Below are 20,595 nucleotides of genomic sequence, written 5' to 3' on the forward strand. Positions count from 1 at the left end.
CCTGGATCCATGGCTGATCCTGAACTTACTGAGCACATACTGTATGCTAGATCTTATCCATATGGAGATAGATCAAATAAAAACTACTTTCAAAGAGCTCACAGACTGCTAGTATTTACCCTACTGTGTTGAAGTATGAGACCCCAGGTGAGGTAGCAATGGCTGTGCCCTGGGGTTGATGGGGACAGCACCCTTAGGGAAGCTTTCTTAGAACACAGGCTTCCTGAGCTGCATCAGAAGGCAAAGTTGGGAAGACAGGCCTACCATATGGAAGGATCTCTCAGTGTGTGCTGCCTCTTCTCCCCATGCTCTCTCCCACTGTGGTCCTGACTACTGCTAAGCCCAGAATCCAGAGATGAGAACAGCGACTAAGATACTCCGGGAGGCTGGGGCAGGATCAGGCAGAGCTGAGAGGTGGAAGGTGCCACCATGTGAACCTGGCAGTCAGCCAACTAACTAGCTGTGAGGGGCTCAGTCCTGTGCTTATCTCCTCTATGAGAGAGGCCCAGAGTAGGAGACAGGCTCTGGTGTAGGCAGCCCCTTTCCCTGCTCACAGAGAGAGGGCTTATAGGACAGTGTGGTAACCCAGGAGGCAATTCCTAAGCTCTGGACTCCATAGGGAAACCAGACACTTGGGCCAGAAGCTAGGAAAGGCCATGGGCCTAGTCTACATGAGAAGCTGCTGCCCAGTGGACCTTGACATTGGCTTGGGATCCCAACTGTTACTCCTTGGCTCAGGTGTGACAGCATTCTGGAGGCAGGGGCAACACCAGCCCAAATCTCATCAAATACCGTACATGCAAATAAAAGGCACTAGGGCACTCAAGTCAGGAGAAGTCAATATATGGAGATACGTGTGCCAGTGGCCTTGGGTAGATCAGTTTCTTTACCTATTGCCACAACGTTAGGAGGTAGGTGTTGTTATCTCTATTTTACAGATATGAAAATTGAGGTTAGGACAGGTTAAACAAATTGTTCATGGTCATGCAGGTAAGCTGCAATATAATGGTTGGAGGCAGATGATTGTCTTTCCAACACCCAGCAATAAGGTCACTGGGCCTTCTGTTCCAGATCCCTGGAGTTGCAAGAGGGACCCCCAGCCCTGGATGAAAGGGTCTACAAATCAAGGGCCTCTCGTTCTCACAGATGCCACTGTCTTTGGCCGCCAGAGCTGCTGGGCCGTGGCTTGGCCATGCTTGATGTGTATGTGTGTGTGTGTAGGGGGTTCTTCAAAAGGAGTCCAGGCAAACAGAAATTCAGGTTGGATTTCTAATACTGAATCCTCCAGGGACTCCCTGAAGCCTCTGGAGGAAAAGGAGTGGAGGTGCTTTCTATGGGCTGCTGGGCACTGGAGTAGGGTGGATGAGGACAGCAAGTGAAGACTTACCTTCAGGCAATAGATATTTTTTGAGCATCTGTTAGTGCCAGGCATTGTTTTGGATTCTGAGAACCCTTCAGCACACAAGGCAGACACAGTCCCTCCCCTCCTGGGGCTTATATTCTGCTATAGGGAGACATACTATAAACCTGTAATAGATAATCAAAATAATTGCAAAGAGCAGAAAGTGTTACGAAGGCAATGAAATAGGTGATGTAGAGCATATGTGGAGGATAGGGCTCGACTTTAGTGAGTGGTCAGGGAAGGCCTCTCTGAGCTGAGACCCAGAAGATGAGACAGACAAAGCCATGGGAATATCTGGGGCAGAGCGTTCCAGCAGAGAGAACATCAAGTGCAAAGCCCCCTGAAGTGGGATTTTCAAAGAGATTGCCGGTACAGTGGGTTAGTCACAGGCTGAGCACTGTCCAATGGGTTCAGGAGATGGATTTAAATTGGGGTCTGCCTAAATGTCTTGAGTGTTTTGGAGCAGTAAGTCGATTTTCTGTGAAATTCTTACCTTAGCCCCCAGGAAGAATTGATCAAATAAGGTAATAAAGATGTATGAAAAAGACTCTCAACCTCCCTCCTTCTATTTTGTTTCTCCTTCCTTCTCCATTTTCTGGGGCAGTAAGAGTAGGAGAAGGAGGTTCCCCCCCAAGGTCCTAAGGGGCTGGGTACAAGGCATATTAAGTCTTCAATGACAGGGCTGGGTAAGGGGGTTGAGAGAGGCCAGGGGCAAGGTCACCAGCCCAGCGACAGAGATCGTGCCAAAGGCAGCTGGGCAAAGCCTGTGTTGAAATGGTCCAGGGGGCTCAGGCAAAGCCAGATGCAGGAGGAAGTGGGGGACTAGGGGCGGAGTGCTTCTCCGTGGATTCGGGAGTGTGGGCTACAGGTCAGAGGCTCTGTGTTGAGGTCCCCCAGTGCTACCTCTTTCACAGTGGGCACACAGTCCCAGCCACCCAAAGTGCTGTCAGGATGGGGGTCGAGGGGGAATGGAGAGCTGAGCAGAGAAACTCAGAATCTTGGCCATTTTGATTAAGTCAACACGGGAAAAGGGGATGGCTAGGCAAAGCCTGAAACTTTGGGGTCCCAAGAGCACACACGGTGCATCCACAGGCGTGGAATAGCCCAGGCCTGCCGCAACCAAGTGAGTTCCTGGCCTCACCTGCTGTAAATTCTGCTGTGTTGGAACTGGTATGGGGATGACCTCATAAGCTCCAGTGTGAAGGGACTAGATGGGCTGATCCCCAGCAAGGGAGCAACTGTACCCCTTTGCAGCCATCTGGACCATCATGTCCAGCTTAAAGCTCTCTCTCCCAGACAGCTTTGTGAGGAAGGAGTGAACCAGTTAATACATGATGTTTGAAATCTTTCTCTCTGCCCAAGGCATTGCTTTGTGTCACCCTCTGAAACACTGTCAAACATTCCTGGATCCCTGGTACCTGGGTGTGGATAATCTTGAGTTAGAACTGTTTTTTCTCAGCAGAATACCTTTGGTCTCAGATGGTTGCCCCACAGAGGTTAAGTGACCTACCCAAGGACACACTATAAACCAACGGAAGTCATGAGAATGAAAGCACATGTAATGAGCCCTACCTTTCTTGTGTATTCAGCCTGATACAGTGCTAAGGGATTTATATGCTTTACCTCATTAAGCATCATATCATTAATACCTTTTTGATGGTTCTATTATCATCCCCATTTTACAGATGAGAAAATAAGCTAAGGTAGTGAATCACCTGCCCAAGTAGACAGAGCTAGTAAGGGAGGGGAAAGGGATATGAATCCAGAGAGTCTTCACTGATACCTGCTTTGATCCAGGGAATTTGAGAGATGCCTAGGTTGCAAGAATGGAAAGTCAACCGATTTGGCTGGACAGGACCCTGAGGGAGAGAAAAATGCCTTGACTCCTTCTTTGCAGTCCTTTCCTTCCCTATTTTCCATTCTTTTTCTGGAAGGTAATTGCTTGGGGCAGTGACAACCTCCTGGTGAATTACACAGCTGGTTTCCCAGCGAAATTTGTAACAACAACCCCGCCAGCCTGGCAGCCCCCAGCAAGTTCCGGTTTAAGAAACTAATTGCTGGATTGTGTAGCTGGTGCTAAATTGGGTAATTTCTTGGTGACGGCATGTGTGCCACTGCTTCCATTCCCAGAAAGATTTGAGCTGCATCAGAGAATTCGTCATACATGCCACTCTCCCAGATTCCTTCACTCCCCCCTTGTCAGCCAGCCACAGGCATTTGCAAAAGTAACTGCTTCCCTGGGTCCACAGGTTCACCAGGTGGGCAGCTCTCTGTGTCCTGGGATTGCAGAAAGATGGCTTGGAGCAGGAAAATGGAGAACATAACACCAGCACCCAGAGTTGTTGCAGGGCTGCAGGGAGCTTCCTTTATTCTCTACTTGTCTGACCTTGGACTTGGAACAAACTCGGTACTCAGCACACAGGGGAAAAGGCTAAACCACACTCTAGTTAGCTACAGAGTATGTGGTATGCGTGAGGCTGTTTTATTTGTTTCCTTTTAAAAAAATTCATTGTCATTACTGTGTTTACTTCAGAATGGTGTTGAATAAGTTTGGCTTCTCCAGACTGGCATCGCAGGTAGGAGAAAAGCTAAGGCATCGGAGTGAGGCCACGCGGGGTTTGACTTCTGGCTCTGCCACCAACTCGTGGCCTTAGGCAGGTCAGTTAGCTCCTTCAAGCCTCAGTTTCTTCTTCTGTACCTTGGGAAAGGGGATAATATCTATCTTTGGAATAGTCATGGGAATTAAATAAAATGTCATAAGTGAAAGGATCATGTTCTTTGTAGGCTCACATTCACTCAGCAAACACCTGTCATTTGCCAAGCATTGTTCTGAAGGCTGGGGATAATGCAGCAGGTAAGATGGATGAAATTCCTGCACTTACATGGAGTTTGCATCCTAGTGGGAGAGAGAGCCAGTCTCTGAGTCACTCAAATTGAGAATGGTAATGATTTAAGAGCTATCCAGGTCCACAGTGCCTTGAGAGCAAACAGCAGGGGGATCTGACCTAGTCAGGGAGGCCAGAGAAAGCTTCCCCCAGAAAGCAACAACTGGGCTGAGATCTGAAGGGTGTGTAGGAGTTAGCAAGGCAGGGGTGGGCGGGCTAAGCTTTCTGGACAGGGGCGTTAGGCCCCGTGATGGGAGGGATCCTGGGACTGCAAAAAGACTGGCCTGGCTGGAGCAGAGGAAGTAAGGGGAGCATGTTGTGAGAGGAGGTGGAAAACTAGGGAGGGCCAGACCCTGCAGGCCTTGTTGGACAGGTTAAGGTGTTTTATCTTAAGGACATCAGTAAGCCAATGAAGAGTTTTAAGCAGACAAGCGACATGATCAGATTTGTGTTTTCAGATGACCATTTGGATTGCATTAGGGTGAGAACAGAAGCAGGGGGAGCAGTTCAGAGCTTTTGCAGATGTCTAGGCAGGAGGTGATGTTTTTGAGGTAGTTGGATTAGTTAGCAGTGCTTTCTGCTGCAAATACAGAAAATCTGGCCAACGGTGATTTAAATACAGAGTCTATTTCTTACCACATTTCAGCCTGGAGGAAGGCGACTGCTTGTGCTAGTTCCATGGCTCACTGGCTCCAAGACTAGCATTTCTGCAATTCTCTAGGCTTTTCCCTCATGGTGGCAAGACAGCTGCCCTAGCTCCAGCATCATGGTTGTATTCAAGCTGAGAATAAAGGTGGGGGTGGGGTGGGGAGAAGGATGGTATTAGCAAGCCTAAGTCCTTTTTATCACAAAGATTAAAGCCTTCCCTAAAAACCGTTGCCCAATTTTTATGTATATGTCACTAGCCAAAAGTGAATGATGTGTCTTCTAGTTCCAAGAGAGGCTGGGAAAGGGGAAAGGAGGGTGACAATGAGTTTCAACTAGTGTGCTAACAGTGATTTGGTGGATATGGAAATAAGTGGGCAGATCAGTTGTTAGGAAGCAAAATCCAGAGGACTTGGTGATGAATCAAATTGTTAGTCTCCTCTTGTTTTTCCTTCTTATTAATTATGTTTAGTACTGAGATGGCATCAGGAGGAATGTGATCGTAAAACATAATACAAAGGAGAAAGCCTATATAATTAAGTCAATATCAATTAAATCTTTTCTTTAGTAAATCCATAAGTTGGATATTTTCTTCCTCCACTAATTGGGATTTGATTGTCTTGCTCACTATTTGGACATTGGAAACTTTGGAAATCCAAAATAAAGGCTTTCACATAGGGATTACACTGTATAATCCTTTAGAGTTTATAAAGTGGTTTCACATACATAGTATAATTTCAGATTTAAAATGCTGGGAGATAGATGAACAGGTATCATCAGGCTTAAGAGGGTAGGTCACTTGGCTAGTATCACACATCTTCTAGTCTCAGAGCTGGTGACTTTTCCACTAGACAGTGCTGCCCTATCAGACATGGATAAGGGAGTTCGGGGGTGGAATTTCTGGAGAGGGGAAATTGCAGGGACTCATCTCCCCTGAGGCTAGAGCTGGGAGAATGTGGATTGATGCTAAAGAGCCTGACCTTTGATGAGATGTTGATGGGGGCTCAGGGCCTTGACAGCAGCACCTGTGAGGGGTAGGAGTGGGGTGAGGGGGATTCTGGGAATGTCCGCCACTGGGAAGCTCAGCACGAGGCTCCAGCTCAATGAGACCACAAGCAAAGCAAGTAAGATAAACTTGGTTTTTGCCAAAGTGGCCTTTCATGCTGTGAGTCTCAGACATGGGTCCTGCCTGGGGCAGGAAGGGGGGGACCATGCCATGGATGAAGGATCAGGTTCACCAAGCTTCTTTCTGAAGCAGAGAGGTGCTGCCAGGTGCTTTTTGGATACTGGCTTGGTCTAAAGTCACCTTTGCTTTCCCAGAGTTGAGCAATGGAGGAGAATCGTCACCTAGAGCCAGGCAGTTGATATCTTTGAAGTCACTCAATTTCCCTCCAGGCAAGAAAAACAATGGCTTCTCCAGCTCAGGCCACAGGGTGGACTGGGGGTTGGGTGTGTCTCACCCTCTCCATCATGGAAGATTCACTGGAGACTCCACAATCTTCTCCACTGTCTCATCCCTCGGGGTCAGGAAGTTCTTCCTGATGTCTGACTGTGCCTTTTCCACTACTATTAATCATGCCTGCAAAGCTAGCTCTTCTTCCTGATATCCCTGTGTCTAATAATGGCATCATTAGTCTTCCAGTCACGGCTGTTGCAAATATTAGAGTTGTCTTCCTTTCTGACTCTCTCTCTCCCACATCTTGACAGCCTTTGCCAAACCCTAAACGTCCACTGGAACTCTCCTACCCCACCCCTCAGAATTCCTTCTTTGCCCACCTTTCCTGCCTTTGTGCCTTCTGTCTCCACCACTGTGACTTCTGTCTCTCCCACCTCCTTTGCCCGTGGAACACACAGCCATCTTGTGCCCATCGCAAACATACTCTTCTTTGGTAAGACTTCCTCGGTTTCCCTGTATTGCATCTGGTTTTGCTCTCATCTGCACTAGCCTAATGTCTTGGTACCTCTTTCCAGCACAATCACTTAATCATCTACTTAGTGAACATTTGTGAAGGACCCGCTCTGGGCAGATCCCTGAGTTAGGTGCTGGAGATCCAGGGATAAATAGGATTTGGTTCCTACCCTGCAAAAGACCACATTCTAGTTGGGGAGACAGAAATTGAAGCAGACAATTTCAATGCAGTATGATAGCTACTTTCATGGGGAACCCAGGGTGTTATAAAAGCCCAATAGAGAGGCATAACCCAGAATAAGAGTACAGAAAGTCTTTGAGGGAAGGTGGGGCTTAATATGAGCAAGTGGGAAAGGGAAAAGGTTGGGGGAGGGAGGTGGATGAAAGGAGATTCTAGGAGGAGGGACCAGTTTGTGTAAAAATACAGGGACCAAAAATAACCCTGTTATGTAAGAGGTTGTTCCCTGTTAGACTATAAGCCCCTCAATGACGGGGATCACACTTATAGCACCTCTATACACTTCTCATGCAGAGTCTTGTTTATGGTAGCTGCTGAACAAATTTTTGTGGGGTGGAATCATATTTGAGGGCAATGAAAATACAGTGGCTCAGCACCATGGACAGATCTCTAAGACACCTGCAGTTGGAGGTAGTCCAACCTGTAAGCTCATTTCCATGTATTTGCATAATGAAAGCCCAAACTCATTTCCCTGGTGGACCAAAGGCTCTGCATCAGGGGGGATACAGTCAATCCTGGTTTAGGGGGTTGGGAAGGGAACTGGTCAAGGCCAGGGGCCCGTTCTCTGAGGACTCTGGGAGGATCTTTCCCCTTTGCTCTCTTCGCCATCCTTTTCTTTTCCATCAGGAGCCAGTGGTCCTGAGCCTTCTGAAGTTTGGATTCTGCCTGGTGGTGGCGATCCTGATAGCAAGGATGGGACGCCCAGGATGGTGAGTGGTAGGAGAGTCTGGGAAATGGGATTAGATTGAGGTTCTAAAATCAGAGTAGCTTGGGTTTGAATCTCGATTTAAAGTGACTCATCCACTTATTGGCTTTGCGACTGCGCTTTCTGAGCTCATTTTTCTCATGGGTAAATGGGAATAATATCTACACACAGGATTTCAGTGGGATTAGAGAATATTAGTTATGCGCAGTACCTGGTACACATAGCAAGTGCTTGAGAAACAGGAGATGGGCTGTGAGTAGGATCTGGAGGAAGCCTAAAACATGGTGGGTATTGGGAGATGGTGGTGGGGAGCAAGGGAGGATGAGTCTTGAAGGCGCTGCTGTCTGGAGTCTTTGAGGCTGTTATCCCCTCCTAGTCAGCAGATGGCCCAGGAGTCTGGTCTGGGATGAGGGAGGGCGCCGTCTGCCAGCATCTCAGTCCCTGTTCCTCCTGCTGTCACCCCCTCCTGCCACAGCTCCTGTCCTGGCAGCTCTGGAGTCCTGATTGGAGGCAGTTCTTGCTGAGAGCTGACCTCTCTGTCCTGTAGCCTTGGCAAGCCTGGGATGGGGGCCAGGGGCATTGCTTCCAGCGTTTTCTCTCCATCACCTCTCTGTCCTGCAAGCCCATTGTTCCTGGGAGGGGGGTCTCCTGGGTTCTAGTCCCAGTTTAGGATTCAGATGCTGCCTTGTACATTCCTCCCATTTATGATTCCCCCTCCCTTCATGATTCCCCCTCCCTTCATGATTCCCCTCTAGTGGAATGGAGATGGCAGGTGGGGGTGAAAGGCAAAAGGGGACATTTCCTTGGAGAATAATTGAAACCTGGAAGAGGAAAGGAATGATAGCAGGTTATTGCCTCCTACCTCAGTCCTGGTGGGGGGCGGGGGAGAATGAACTTTCAGCTAGATGGAAGGGACAGGGTGTGGAGGGAAGGGGAGGGTTTTTCCTGCATAATCAAGTTGGATATATAGACTTGGGTCAGTGTTCCTTTGGTTATTGCTGCTGGGAGCTGTGACCCCGAGGCCTGGCTCTTCACTGCAGTGCAAGAGGGTAGGGATGGGTCAGAGGTGTGGCTCTGGATCAATTTGCCTAAAGTCAGCTTGTTAAAAGCCAGTTCACCTAATGACTGGTTTCTCTGAATAGGTTGTACATCACTTTGGGTATGCATTTATTTTTGATAACCCTGGGATTTAAAAAACTCATTTGGCTGAGGGCATTTCCTCTTGTGAATCAGTATCAGATTTGCAGCACTTGATGAATGATGGTATTATTTTGTGCCCTTGTGAGTGTCTTTGTCTAGTATGACTCTTTTAAGGACTTCAAGCCCATTGGTGGAAAGACAGTACAATTAATCACCATAAATTGATAGGCGTTACCCAAAAGGATACCAGAATACCTAATAAAAGGTAGTTTTAAGTAAAGTGGCCTGTTGTTCAATCTGAATCCCTTTTCTCCCTGTTTCCCCAGGAGGTTCCTGGGGCCTGGCCCCCAACACTATGAAGAGCCCTTGCTGAGGCCATGAGGGGTTACCATGGCGACCGAGGCAGCCATCCCCGCCCAGCCCGCTTTGCTGACCAGCAGCATATGGACGTGGGCCCAGCTGCCAGGGCCCCGTACCTGCTGGGCTCCGGGGAGGCCTTCTCCACCGAGCCCCGCTTCTGTGCCCCGAGAGGTGGCCTGGGACACCTTTCTCCCGAAGGGCCCCTGAGCCTGAGTGAGGGGCCATCGGTGGGCCCCGAGGGAGGGCCAGGGGGGACTGGAGTTGGGGGGGGTAGCAGCACCTTCCCCAGGATGTACCCCGGCCAGGGCCCTTTCGACACCTGTGAAGACTGTGTGGGCCACCCGCAGGGCAAGGGTGCCCCCCGCCTGCCTCCCACACTCCTGGACCAGTTTGAAAAGCAGTTGCCAGTTCAGCAGGACGGCTTCCACACACTACCATACCAGCGAGGTCCAGCAGGCCCCGGGCCTGGGCCTGGGCAGGGGTCGGGCTCTGCCCCCGAGGCCCGCAGCGAGAGCCCCAGCCGCATCCGGCATCTGGTTCACTCCGTGCAGAAGCTCTTTGCCAAGTCCCACTCTCTGGAGGCCCCGGGAAAGCGGGACTATAATGGGCCCAAGGCTGATGGAAGAGGTGGTTCTGGGGGAGACAGCTACCCTGGCCCAGGCTCTGGAGGCCCCCACACTTCCCACCACCACCATCACCATCACCACCACCACCACCACCAGTCCCGGCATGGCAAGAGGAGCAAGAGCAAGGACCGCAAGGGGGATGGGCGGCACCCTGCCAAGGCTGCAGGCTGGTGGAGCTCAGATGACAACTTGGACAGTGATAGTGGCTTCCTGGCGGGTGGGCGGCCTCCTGGGGAGCCAGGTGGCCCCTTCTGCTTGGAGGCTCCAGATGGGTCCTACCGGGACTTGAGCTTCAAGGGGCGCTCGGGTGGGTCAGAAGGCCGCTGTCTTGCTTGCACTGGAATGTCCATGTCTCTGGATGGACAATCGGTCAAGAGAAGTGCCTGGCATACCATGATGGTCGGCCAGGGCCGGGATGGATACCCAGGGCCAGGGCCAGGCAAGGGGCTCCTGGGTCCAGAGGCCAAGGCCAAAACCAGGACTTATCACTATCTGCAGGTGAGGCTTTGGTGGGGGTGGGGAACAGGGTTGTCAGCCCCCATGGTGTGGTCACCGGCAAGCCATGGGAAGGGTCAGATGGGATTCAGCTGCCGCCATGATAGAGGGTGTGGATGCAGGGCAGCTGTGCCCTGCTTTGTTCTGTAAGACCTTGAGCCCCCTATGGGGCCTCAGTTTCCCCACTTGTGCAGTGAAAGTGCTCTCCTATTCTGATGCTGGGTTTCAGTGCCAGGAAAATGTCCCCTTAACTGGCTTTTTTGGACAAGCTGTGCTGGCCTCTGCCCTGTGAGGGTGGAGGCAGAATGGTGTTGAAGGTGGGCTGTGGACAGGACAGCGTGGTACTCACTGGCTGTAGCTTCCCTTGAGACTGGGGCTCAGCAGTTGGAAAGCAGCTCTCCTGCCCCGCCCCTGCCCCCAGGCCTTCTTCAGACCTCTCTTCTTCTTAAATCTGGGTGGTCCATCTATTGTTTGAATATGAGGGTCAGTTCCAGAGCGTGCCTCTGCTGAGGTTTGTCATCCTGGGTGCCTGTGGTAGGACACCTATGGGGTTGTGGAAGAGCCCTGGAGCCTGCCCCCTGGGTTTTCCTAGGCTGGGGGGGTCACGCTGAAGTCTGAGCAAGGCCTCCTGGGATTGGATGGTGCAGCTGATACCTGGCATGCTCTCCCCATCCTGCCTCACAATGTCCATGGTCTCTGCAGAAGAGGCTAGAAGCTCTGACTCCTTCGGGAGCCTTCCTTCATCCATCCCACCTGTGCACGCTTCACCTTCTTACTGAGATGGGCTCAGGGGCTCACTCACCATTAATCTTCCTCTTCTCTGCCTCAGGCACCCCCCCCATACCCCCTGAGATGTTTTCTTGGGCCCTCTCATTGTTTTAGGAGGACAACTCAATACAAATTCTAGAAGTCCAGGAGACTTAGGGTTATTCCCCAAACTCATATTCTGCATAGTTAATCCACAGTTGTTCATTCAGTGAATATTTCCTGGGTGCTGTGGACCCAAAGATGCAGACACAGATGCTGCTTCTGAGGAGCTCAACTTAGAGGTGGGACAGGTAAAGAAGCAGATAGAATTCAGCGTGATAAGGCTGGGACAGGAGAGAGTGGTGGGCACCATGGCTCTCAGGGGGCAGACAGGAGGCATCTCACCTACCCTGGAGTTGCCAGAGCAACTTCTGGGAAGAATGTCCCGTGAATGGGATCTTAGCGCAGACGTGGATTAAGTATTAAGAGCACCAGGAAGTGGATTAAGGATTAGAGCACCAGGAAGGAGCCACAGTTTGTTCAAATGAGTGGGGATTGAGTTTGCGTGTGTTTCTTGGGTGTCACTGGTTTTACTGGCAAGTCATTCACACATGAGGGCTGTCCTGGTGGGGAACTCAGGAAAGCTCAAGGGAACAGGTGGGTGACAGTGGAAGCAGGGAGGGGTAGGAGGCAGAAGGGGAGGTTAGGGACCGCTAGGATTCAGGACTTCTGGGTTGGCCTTGGATTGTCCCCTCCCTGGATACAGAGGTTGTCTAAGCTGGCAATTGAAGGGTCCAACAGAAATGGCTGAGGCCGGAATACTGACCCTTCTCCCATAACTGAGCCCTCGTCATTTCTGGAGCCTCACTGCCACTCCGCTGCTTCCTGCTGCTACTCCAGGGCTGCCCTGACCTCCCTGGGGGCTTCTTTGTTAATATGCATCTCACAGTGTCCTGCAGAGCAGCCAGGAGCTCCGCAGTGGCTACGGAGCGGGAAGCCTGCAGTGTGGTAGAGCATGCTCTGGCTGTCCCATCTGCTAGCCTGCCTCTCTCCACCTGCCTGTGGCTCCTCTTTGTGCAGTTCTGGAAAGGGGACTCATCCATCAGAATCTGGGGTTCTAGGGCATGTTAAGCCTGGGAGGTCTGAACCCATTTGGGGGAGAACAAGGGGCTGTAGGGACCTTCCAGACAGCCTGGTGCCCCCTGGCACAAAAGCAAGGGAAGCTGACCCCATCAGACGAGGTGTCGTTGGTCCCCAAACCTTTTATGGAGACTGCACCTCTCACTGGACCCCAGCTCTCCCTCCCTGTGGGTTCCTTCAGGGCACCGCATCCCATCCCTGGGTCCCTGTGTACACACTCATCTCTGTCCCCTCATCTAGTCTCATCCCCAGGGTCTCTTTCTCCTGACCCCTGACCCTCTCAGACCTCCAGTTCCAGCCCAATTTAACTTTTTTAAAAAAAATAACATGTTTTAAATTTTAAATCTTCCCTCCCTACCCCAGCCCCCTCTCCTGCCACCTTCATTTACAGTGTAAAGTGACCATCCTGGGCTCCCTCACTTTTCCCTCAGCCCACTGATAGACTCATGTAGAGCCCCGGCCACCCCCATCCCCCTCCTTCTTGGCTCAGGAGATGCTGGGACCACCAACCTCAGGCTGATGCCTCTAGCAGGGCTTCAACCCACCTCTCCAGGTCCTCTCTACCCCAGAACTGTCTGTACTTCTCCCCCCCATCTGAAGACTATTTTTACTGGCTCTCTTCCTCACCCTGCAAACATGCTCCAGTCTCTCATCCTGGAAAAAAAAAACTTTTCTCAAACCCATTCTCCCTTCCATGTTCTATCTTCCCTTCATAATCAAGTTCTTAGATGAGAGACCCCACTTCTTCCCTTCCTTTCTCTCTCCCCTTTACTACAGTCTGACTTCTACACCCTGTCCTCTAAAATGTCCTGGCAGTGGCCTCTTGAGAGCCTGCCTTGAAAGGTACCCTTCAAAGCCAATACTAATAATAGCATTTATTGAGCACTTACTATGTGCTGGCACTCTATATTGGCACATTTGTCCTTCCCACCAACCCTGGGGTGTAGGCATAATTATCATTACCAATTCACAGATGAGGAAACTGAAGCTTGGGGATTAATCAGTTTTGCTCAAGTTCACCTCGTTAGCAAATGATGGAGCCAGAATTTGAACATAGATCTGTCTAACTCCTGAGCTTGAATTACTAAACTCTGAATGCACTTGACATTTGACATTATCAACTCCTTTTATTCTTGAAATGTCTCCTGTTTCCATGACATGTCATTCTCCCGACTTCCCTCCTACCCCTCGGCCCACTCCTTCTCAGGTGACCTTATAGGCTCCTCTTCCTTTCTTTGCAGTCCCTTTTTAAATGTCAGTAGATCCCTCCCCATCTCTTTCTTTTTTCCCCCCTGGGCTTTCATTCAGTCCTATGGATTCAGCTGCCACCCATGACTCCCACATGTCTGCCTCCAGCCCAGATCTCTCCACTGAACTGCAGAACCAGGCATCTAACCACCTGCTCGACAGTCCTCTGCCAAACTGAAGATGCTCAACCCTGAGCTCACCACCACCCCCCAAACCTGTTTCCTTGGAATCTTGTAGCTCAGAGAGCGACAGCACCATCCCCCAGGTCCTCAGCCAGCAGCTTCCCAGTCATCCTCCACTCTCCCCGCCCCCTCAACCCCCACATCTAATCAGGCTCACTGATGCTCCTTAACACCTCGCATTTCCATCTTCTCTTCCTCCTCATTGTCAGTGTCTTAATTTAGGCCTCATCATCTTTTGCCTGGATAACAGCATCAGCCTCCTAATTGGTTTCTCTCCTGCCACTTGAGCCTTGCCTTCCTCCTGGTCCTCCACAATCCATCCACTGTTCGGACTGTTGGGATGCTCTTTCTGAGACACCAACCTGCTTAAAACCCTCTGTGGCTCCTCACAGCAGAAAGGCAGGAGAGATGGAGGTTTGGGGATAGAAGCAGGTTATGAGGATGAAGGATAAAGAAAAGTGACAGGTGACTGAGGTTGGGTGATTATACTTCACTGCTGGGGGTGGGTTGACAGGTCACTTTGGCCTCTGATCTTCAACCTTTTGGCACCTAGCATGTCACTGCCCACCCAGACTCTCTAGGCGGCCCTGAACTGAGTGGCAAAAGGTTCCTGCAGGATGGTGAGGCATCTCCCATAAGGGAGGGGGTGGCCCCAGACGTGCCTCCTGCTCTGAGCCTGTAGGCAACTGAGTGTGGCCAGCCCAGGTTGGGGTAGAGCACCTCTTACTGGCAGTGGGCGAAGTGGGTCCTGGCCTGTAGATTCAGCAGGGATGTGTCTAAGAGACAGAGGCCCCTGTCCCTGCAGGTGCCGCAAGATGATTGGGGGGGTTACCCAACTGGGGGCAAGGATGGGGAGATCCCCTGCCGCAGGATGCGGAGCGGCAGCTACATCAAAGCCATGGGGGATGAGGAGAGTGGAGACTCGGATGGCAGCCCCAAGACATCTCCCAAAGCGGTGGCTCGGCGCTTCACTTCCCGCCGCTCCTCCAGTGTGGACCAGGCCCGGATCAAGTAAGGACTGGGAAGGCCTGGTGGGGTCGGGGTGCAGAGGGAGTGGGAAGCAGATACTGGGTCGCTACAGAAGATGTGTGTAGAGTGAGTACCAGTCTGCTCCCTGCTTAAGGTTTAACTGGGGAGTTGGGATGGCCTCTGAGTGCCTCTTCGGGAGAGTCCCTTTACCCAGGAGTCCCCTGTGGCATCTCTGTCTGGGGGTTCCTGAGCAATAGGACCTGCTCAGGGGCCCTGGTGCTCTCATTCCCATCCCCTGGCTCCTCACTGACCCCCATTCTGAATCTGCATTTTGACCTTTCCCAGCTGCTGTGTGCCACCCCGGATCCATCCCCGGAGCTCCATCCCTGGCTACAGCCGGTCCCTCACCACCGGACAGGTAGGGAGAGGCCCAGCATGCCTGAAGGAAAGGGCGGGAAGGGGATTCCGTCTGGTGCTTGGCCTAGGCCTTAAAATCAGAGGTCTGGCCAGGCAGGGAGCGCAGGTCCGATTCTGGGGAGCTGGAAAGCCTGCCTTGGGACTCCTGGGCCTGATTTGGATTGGGATCTCAGAGTTGCATCCTTAAAAACCAAGTGTCCTTGAAGTGATGAGTCTATAAGGGCAACCTTAGGTTCCCCAGCCTGTCCTGGCCTGATTGCTCCTGGCCCTCCCGATACAAAAGGCAGGACTGGCTGCACAGATGGGGCAGGCAGAGCTTCAGTCTCAGATGATCCGTGCCTGAGTTCTTTCCCCACCACCTGCACCTGTGGGACCACCAGCAAGACATCTCTCAATGCCTCTTTTTTCCCATCTTCAAAATGGCAATGGTAGTGGCGTTTATCTCACGGGGGTTTTTGATCGTTCAGTGAGAAAAGGTATGCAAACACAAGGTACCTGGTCCCAAATTTGTACTTTACCATTGTGAGTTTCATGTCTAAGTGTAGACTTTCCCTTAACCAAAGGGAAGCAGGCAGTTTAGTAATTAAATGCATGAGATGGGTTTGAATTCCAGCTCAGCTACTTACCAGCTGAGTGACCAGGGGCAAGTTACTTGACTTTTTGAGCCCCACTTTTCCTATTTAAAAATAGGCTTCATAATAGTGTTCTTGGCACATAGCCAGCAGTCCATAAAGGTTGGCTATTTTTACTGTTTGCGGGCAGGGGAGGAGGTGGGGGGAAACGATGCAAAAACCCATGCAAAAGGCTGTCTGCATTGGCTCCTACTGTTTGCTGCCGCAGCCTCTCAGCATTTCTCTGTTACATTTCCTGAGTCAGGGAATTTGATCGGCAGAGCTGACTTTCACATCAGATAAGCCTACTAGTTCATACACGGTTCTTGTTTTACCTGACCCATCGGCAACACCTAACACAGGTGGTGAAACTTTCCTTCCTGAAACACCTTGCTCAGTTGGCTTTGAGGGCCATCCCTTTTAGGTTCTTCCAGATTCTGTCTCTGGCTATTGTCTGTCTGTGCCTGCAACTCTCCAGGATCTGAGCATTGGCATCTTTCAGGGCCTGGTTCCCTGGACTTCTGTCCACACTTACTTCTTTGGTGAGCTCATTTCATCCAGGCTCATGACTTTGATAATTTTGAGAGCCTGATGAATCCCAAATGTATATTTCTGGCCCAAACTCTCCCATAAATGCCAGGCATACTTATGTAATGGTGAATGTCACTTAGATGTTTAGTAGACACCTCAAACTTAGGATGTCTAAAACTAAACTGCTGATACCCTTTCCCCGCAAATTCCCTGCTCCATCAATGTCTCTCCATATCAGGTAATGGCAACTTTATCCTTCAAGGAGCTCTGGTCTAAGAGCTTGTGTCAGTCTTGGCTTCCTTGTCTCTCTCCCATCCCACATCCAATACTTCAGCAAGTCCTGTTTGGTCTCCAGCACTTGCCCTTGTTCACTTCATTCTCTCTGTATAGTCAGAGTGACTATTTAAAAGTAGAATTATATTTGCTCAAAGCCCTCTGCTTACTTAGAGGAAAAGTCAAGGGCTTTACTGTGACATATAAGACCCTGCATAGTCTGGCTCTTGCTGCCCGAGTTCCTCTCCTCACACTGTTCCCTCCCATCACCCACGCCAGCCATGCTGGCCCCCTTGCTGCCCCAGGGACACCACAGCTGTGCTCCAGCCTTGGGCCTTTGCATTTGTGGCTCCTCTGCCTGGACCGCTCCTTCCCAGACACTCCCATGGATCGCTCCTTCAGTTCTTTCCAATCTTTCCCCCAATATTGTAAAATGTAAATTTTAGTCCTCCCCTGTCCAAGCATTCCCTATTCCTCTTCTCTGTTTTCTTCTTCTTAGCACGTTGTGAACACATTACATATTTCTCCTCAGAGGTGTAGCTTGTCACCTTTGCTTTACAGAAGAGGAAGCAGGTGTAACACACTGGAGATGTCATTCTGTTATCTACAGTGATATTTTGTGCTCCCAAGTCTATGCTCTGGTTTAGTATTTCCCCAGAACATCTTTTTCCATCTTTCAAAAGAATTTTGTCTCCTTAGGTTTTATGTATATCTTTTGTAAATAGTTTATAGCTAGATTTTTAAATATGCATTCCAACAATTGTTTGAGAGTTTAGTACATTTATAGTTATTGTGATGTACAGATATACTTAGATTTCTTTCTGTCATCGTATCTTGTGCCTTTCATATGTCCCACCTTTTGCATGATGCTTCTTTACTTCTTTGCTGCCTTCTTTTGGGTCAGTTGAGTTTTTTTCATTTTTTTCTCCCCACCAAATGGCATGCTGGCTTGGCAGTTATTATTCTGTTTTCATTCTTTGTGGTTACTCTTATAATTTTAATGTGCATATTTGAGTTAACAAAGTCTAAAGTGGACAATTTCTTCTACCCTTCTCCTGAACAATGGAAAAACCTTAGTACACTTTAATTTTGATCTCCTCAAAATTCCCCTATGCTGCTTACTTGCTCAGCCTTTTAGATCCGCCTTATTTTCACCACTCGAAATGAGTCTTTATTGTCATTGTTATACTAGCTGCTTGACTATATATACTTACCTCTTTACCTCCCACCACTGTATCTTCTCACACTTCACTCCTTCCTTTATAATTTGTGAGTGAATATTAAGTACTAAACTAAACATATTCTAGTTTGATATATTCTAGATCTACATTAATTTTTCTCTCAGTGTTTTGAGGGTATTTTTTTGTCAACTGTCTTCCATTGTTGCTGTTGAGAAGTCTGCTATTCATAAAATTACCTTTGTAGGTAATGTTTATTTTTCTCTGATTGCTGTTGAAATCTTGTCTTTGATTTTGGTATTCTGAAGTTCCTTATGATGTGTGTATGTATGTTCCCTGAGTCTGAGGATTCACATCTTTCATCAAATCTGGAAAATTTTCTCATGGTTACTGTTTGCTGGTATATCTTTCTCCATGCTTTTACTTGCAGCCTACTTGCTGTTATATTCAGTGTCACAGTCCCTGCCTTTTCAATAGGCAAATCTTGTCCATTCACATTTAATGTGCTTATGGATGTAAGTGAATTGCGTAGTGTAATTGCATTCTTTGGCATTAAATAAAAAATACTTTTAGTGTAACATTTTAATTTCTTTATTGTTAATTCCTTTTACAATATTAATCAGGTTGTTAGGTAGTTGTGCTGGGGATTACAATGTGTATCTTAACTCATTAAAATCTAATTAATTCTGGTAAAATATAGAAACACTGTTCCAACATATCTTCTTCTTCTCTCTTTGTGTTGTTATTATTACATACATTATTTTATATATATTAGAAACCCAGCAATTGTTGTAAACCAATACTTGCAATTATTGCAAACAAATATTTGCATTATTACTTGCAAATATTGTTTGCACCAATGATGACATTGTAAATTGTAAATTGCCTTCTACAACCTTATTTCTTTTAAAGAAGTGAGAAAAATATATTTATGGAGTCTTTCATGTTTATTCACATATATACCATTTCTGGTGCTTTTCATTTCTTCCTGGGATTTTGAGTTGCCCATTGGGTGTAGCTTCCATTTAGTCTGGAAGAACTTCCACTGGTATTTCTTTTAATGTAGATCTGCCAATAAATTCTTGAGTCTATATTTATTTGAAAAATGTGTTTATACTTCATTTTTTAATTATTTAAACAATTTTAAAATATTTTTTTTAGAGAGAAGGGAAGGGATGGAGAAAGAGAGAGAGAAAAACACTGAATGGTTGCCTCTCATATGCCCCCAACTGGGGACCTGGCTCACAACCCATGTGCCCTGACTGGGAATTGAACCCATGACCTTTTAGTTCACAGGCCCAGGCTCAATCCACTGAGCCACACCAGCCAGGGCTATTGTTATTTCATTTTTGAAAGACAGTCTGCTGGATATAGAATTTCTGGTTGACACTTTTTTGTCAGCCCTTTGTATGATTCCAGTGCCTTTAGAGGTCATTGTTTCTGATAAAAAGCCAGTTGTTAATTGTATTGTTGTTTTTCTGTATGTGATGGATTGTTTATTCTCTTGCTTTAACTTGAGACATTTTGACTGTAATGTGTCTGGATGTAGATCTCTTTATGTTTAATCCGCTTGGGTTCATTGAGCCTCTTTATTTGTAGATTAGTGTTTTTCATCAAATTTGGAAAGTTTTGGGCCATTATTTCTTCAAATATTTTTCCTTCCCCTTTCTCTCACCTGAAATTCCCATTACACATATACTGGTATACTCGATGTTGTCCCATAGGTTCTGAGGTTCTGTTCATTTCTAGTCTTTTTCCTTCCATTCTTCAGATTGGATAATTTGTACTGATCTAGCTTCAAGTTTACTAGTCATTTCTTTTTCTGAGCCCTTCTAGTGAATTGTTTTATTTCAGTTATTGTACTTTTCAGTATCTGAATTTTCATTTGGTTCTTTTTTAAAAACTATAATTTATATCTTTTTGTTATGATTTTCTATTCAGCAAGTCATTGTTGCAATGCTTGTCTTTAAATCTTCAAACATGATTTTCTTTACTTTTTTGAACATGTTTATATTAACTGCTTTGTAGTCTTTGGTAAATCAGACATTTGGGAATATTTGCATTTTCTTATTTATTTGACTATATCATAATTTTTTGTTGAATACTGAATATTTTTAGCTAATATATTGTAGCAACTCTGGATTTTTACTTTATCTCTTGAGGGTTGCTATTGTTTTGTTTATTTGTTACACTCAGGGCTATATCTGTAAAATTCAATTTTCCTGCCAAATGCAAACTCTCATTTTTATTTTTAAGCCTGGTTTTCTAGGGGTTGCTGTTATGTTTGCATGGCTTACTGTTCAGCCAAAGATTGGTGAGAGGTCATGTTCAAAATCCACAAGTCAGTAGGACTTTTTCCTCTGTGTTTATGCTTCTATATGTGGGCTAGGGAGTACAGCCTTCGGGTGTTTTCAGGTCTGCTCTAGCTTTTACTTTTCACCAGGCTCCCTTGTGTTTCCTCTATACATGTACACAGACTTCATTGGCTCAGGGCCTCTCTGGCTTCTCTTGTGCATGCACCCAGCCTCTAGTTAACTCAGGATATGTGGAGCGCTTAAAAAACTGCCTATGGCTATCTCACTCCCCAGGAACTCCCCCATTCAATCCTTGTTTAGTTTGCCAATCCATAGCTTTCCCCCAAACAGTGCCAAAATCTCAGCCTCTGAGTGCTGCAGGCTCTTCCTGTTCTTGACACTCTAACTAATGATACTCTAAATAAGTGAGCCCCCCCTTTTTAAAGATTATATTTATTTATTTTTAGATAGAGGGGGATGGAGGGAGAAAGAGAGGGAGAGAAACATCACTGTGTGGTTGCCTCTCATGTGTTCCTACTGGGGATCTGGCCTACAGTCCAGGCATGTGCCCTGACTAGGAATTGAACCGGTGGCCTTTT

At 48.1% G+C, this 20,595-nt stretch overlaps 1 protein-coding gene across 1 annotated transcript in view; it reads left to right on the forward strand.

The window, feature by feature from the left end:
• Positions 1 to 20,595, forward strand: part of DLGAP3 (DLG associated protein 3) — a 55,166-nt gene that overhangs the window by 12,075 nt on the left and 22,496 nt on the right. The window contains exons 2-5 of the mRNA XM_037149847.2: positions 7,707 to 7,789; positions 9,252 to 10,409; positions 14,529 to 14,734; positions 15,038 to 15,110. Coding sequence (XP_037005742.1) covers positions 9,303 to 10,409; positions 14,529 to 14,734; positions 15,038 to 15,110 — 1,386 coding nt within the window. The 5' untranslated portion in view covers positions 7,707 to 7,789; positions 9,252 to 9,302. The remainder of the gene's footprint in view (positions 1 to 7,706; positions 7,790 to 9,251; positions 10,410 to 14,528; positions 14,735 to 15,037; positions 15,111 to 20,595) is intronic.

Source organism: Artibeus jamaicensis, unplaced genomic scaffold (assembly GCF_021234435.1).
Source record: "Artibeus jamaicensis isolate MK-2021 breed Jamaican fruit bat unplaced genomic scaffold, CSHL_Jam_final scaffold_847, whole genome shotgun sequence".
In the NCBI taxonomy this organism is placed as follows: domain Eukaryota; kingdom Metazoa; phylum Chordata; class Mammalia; order Chiroptera; family Phyllostomidae; genus Artibeus; species Artibeus jamaicensis.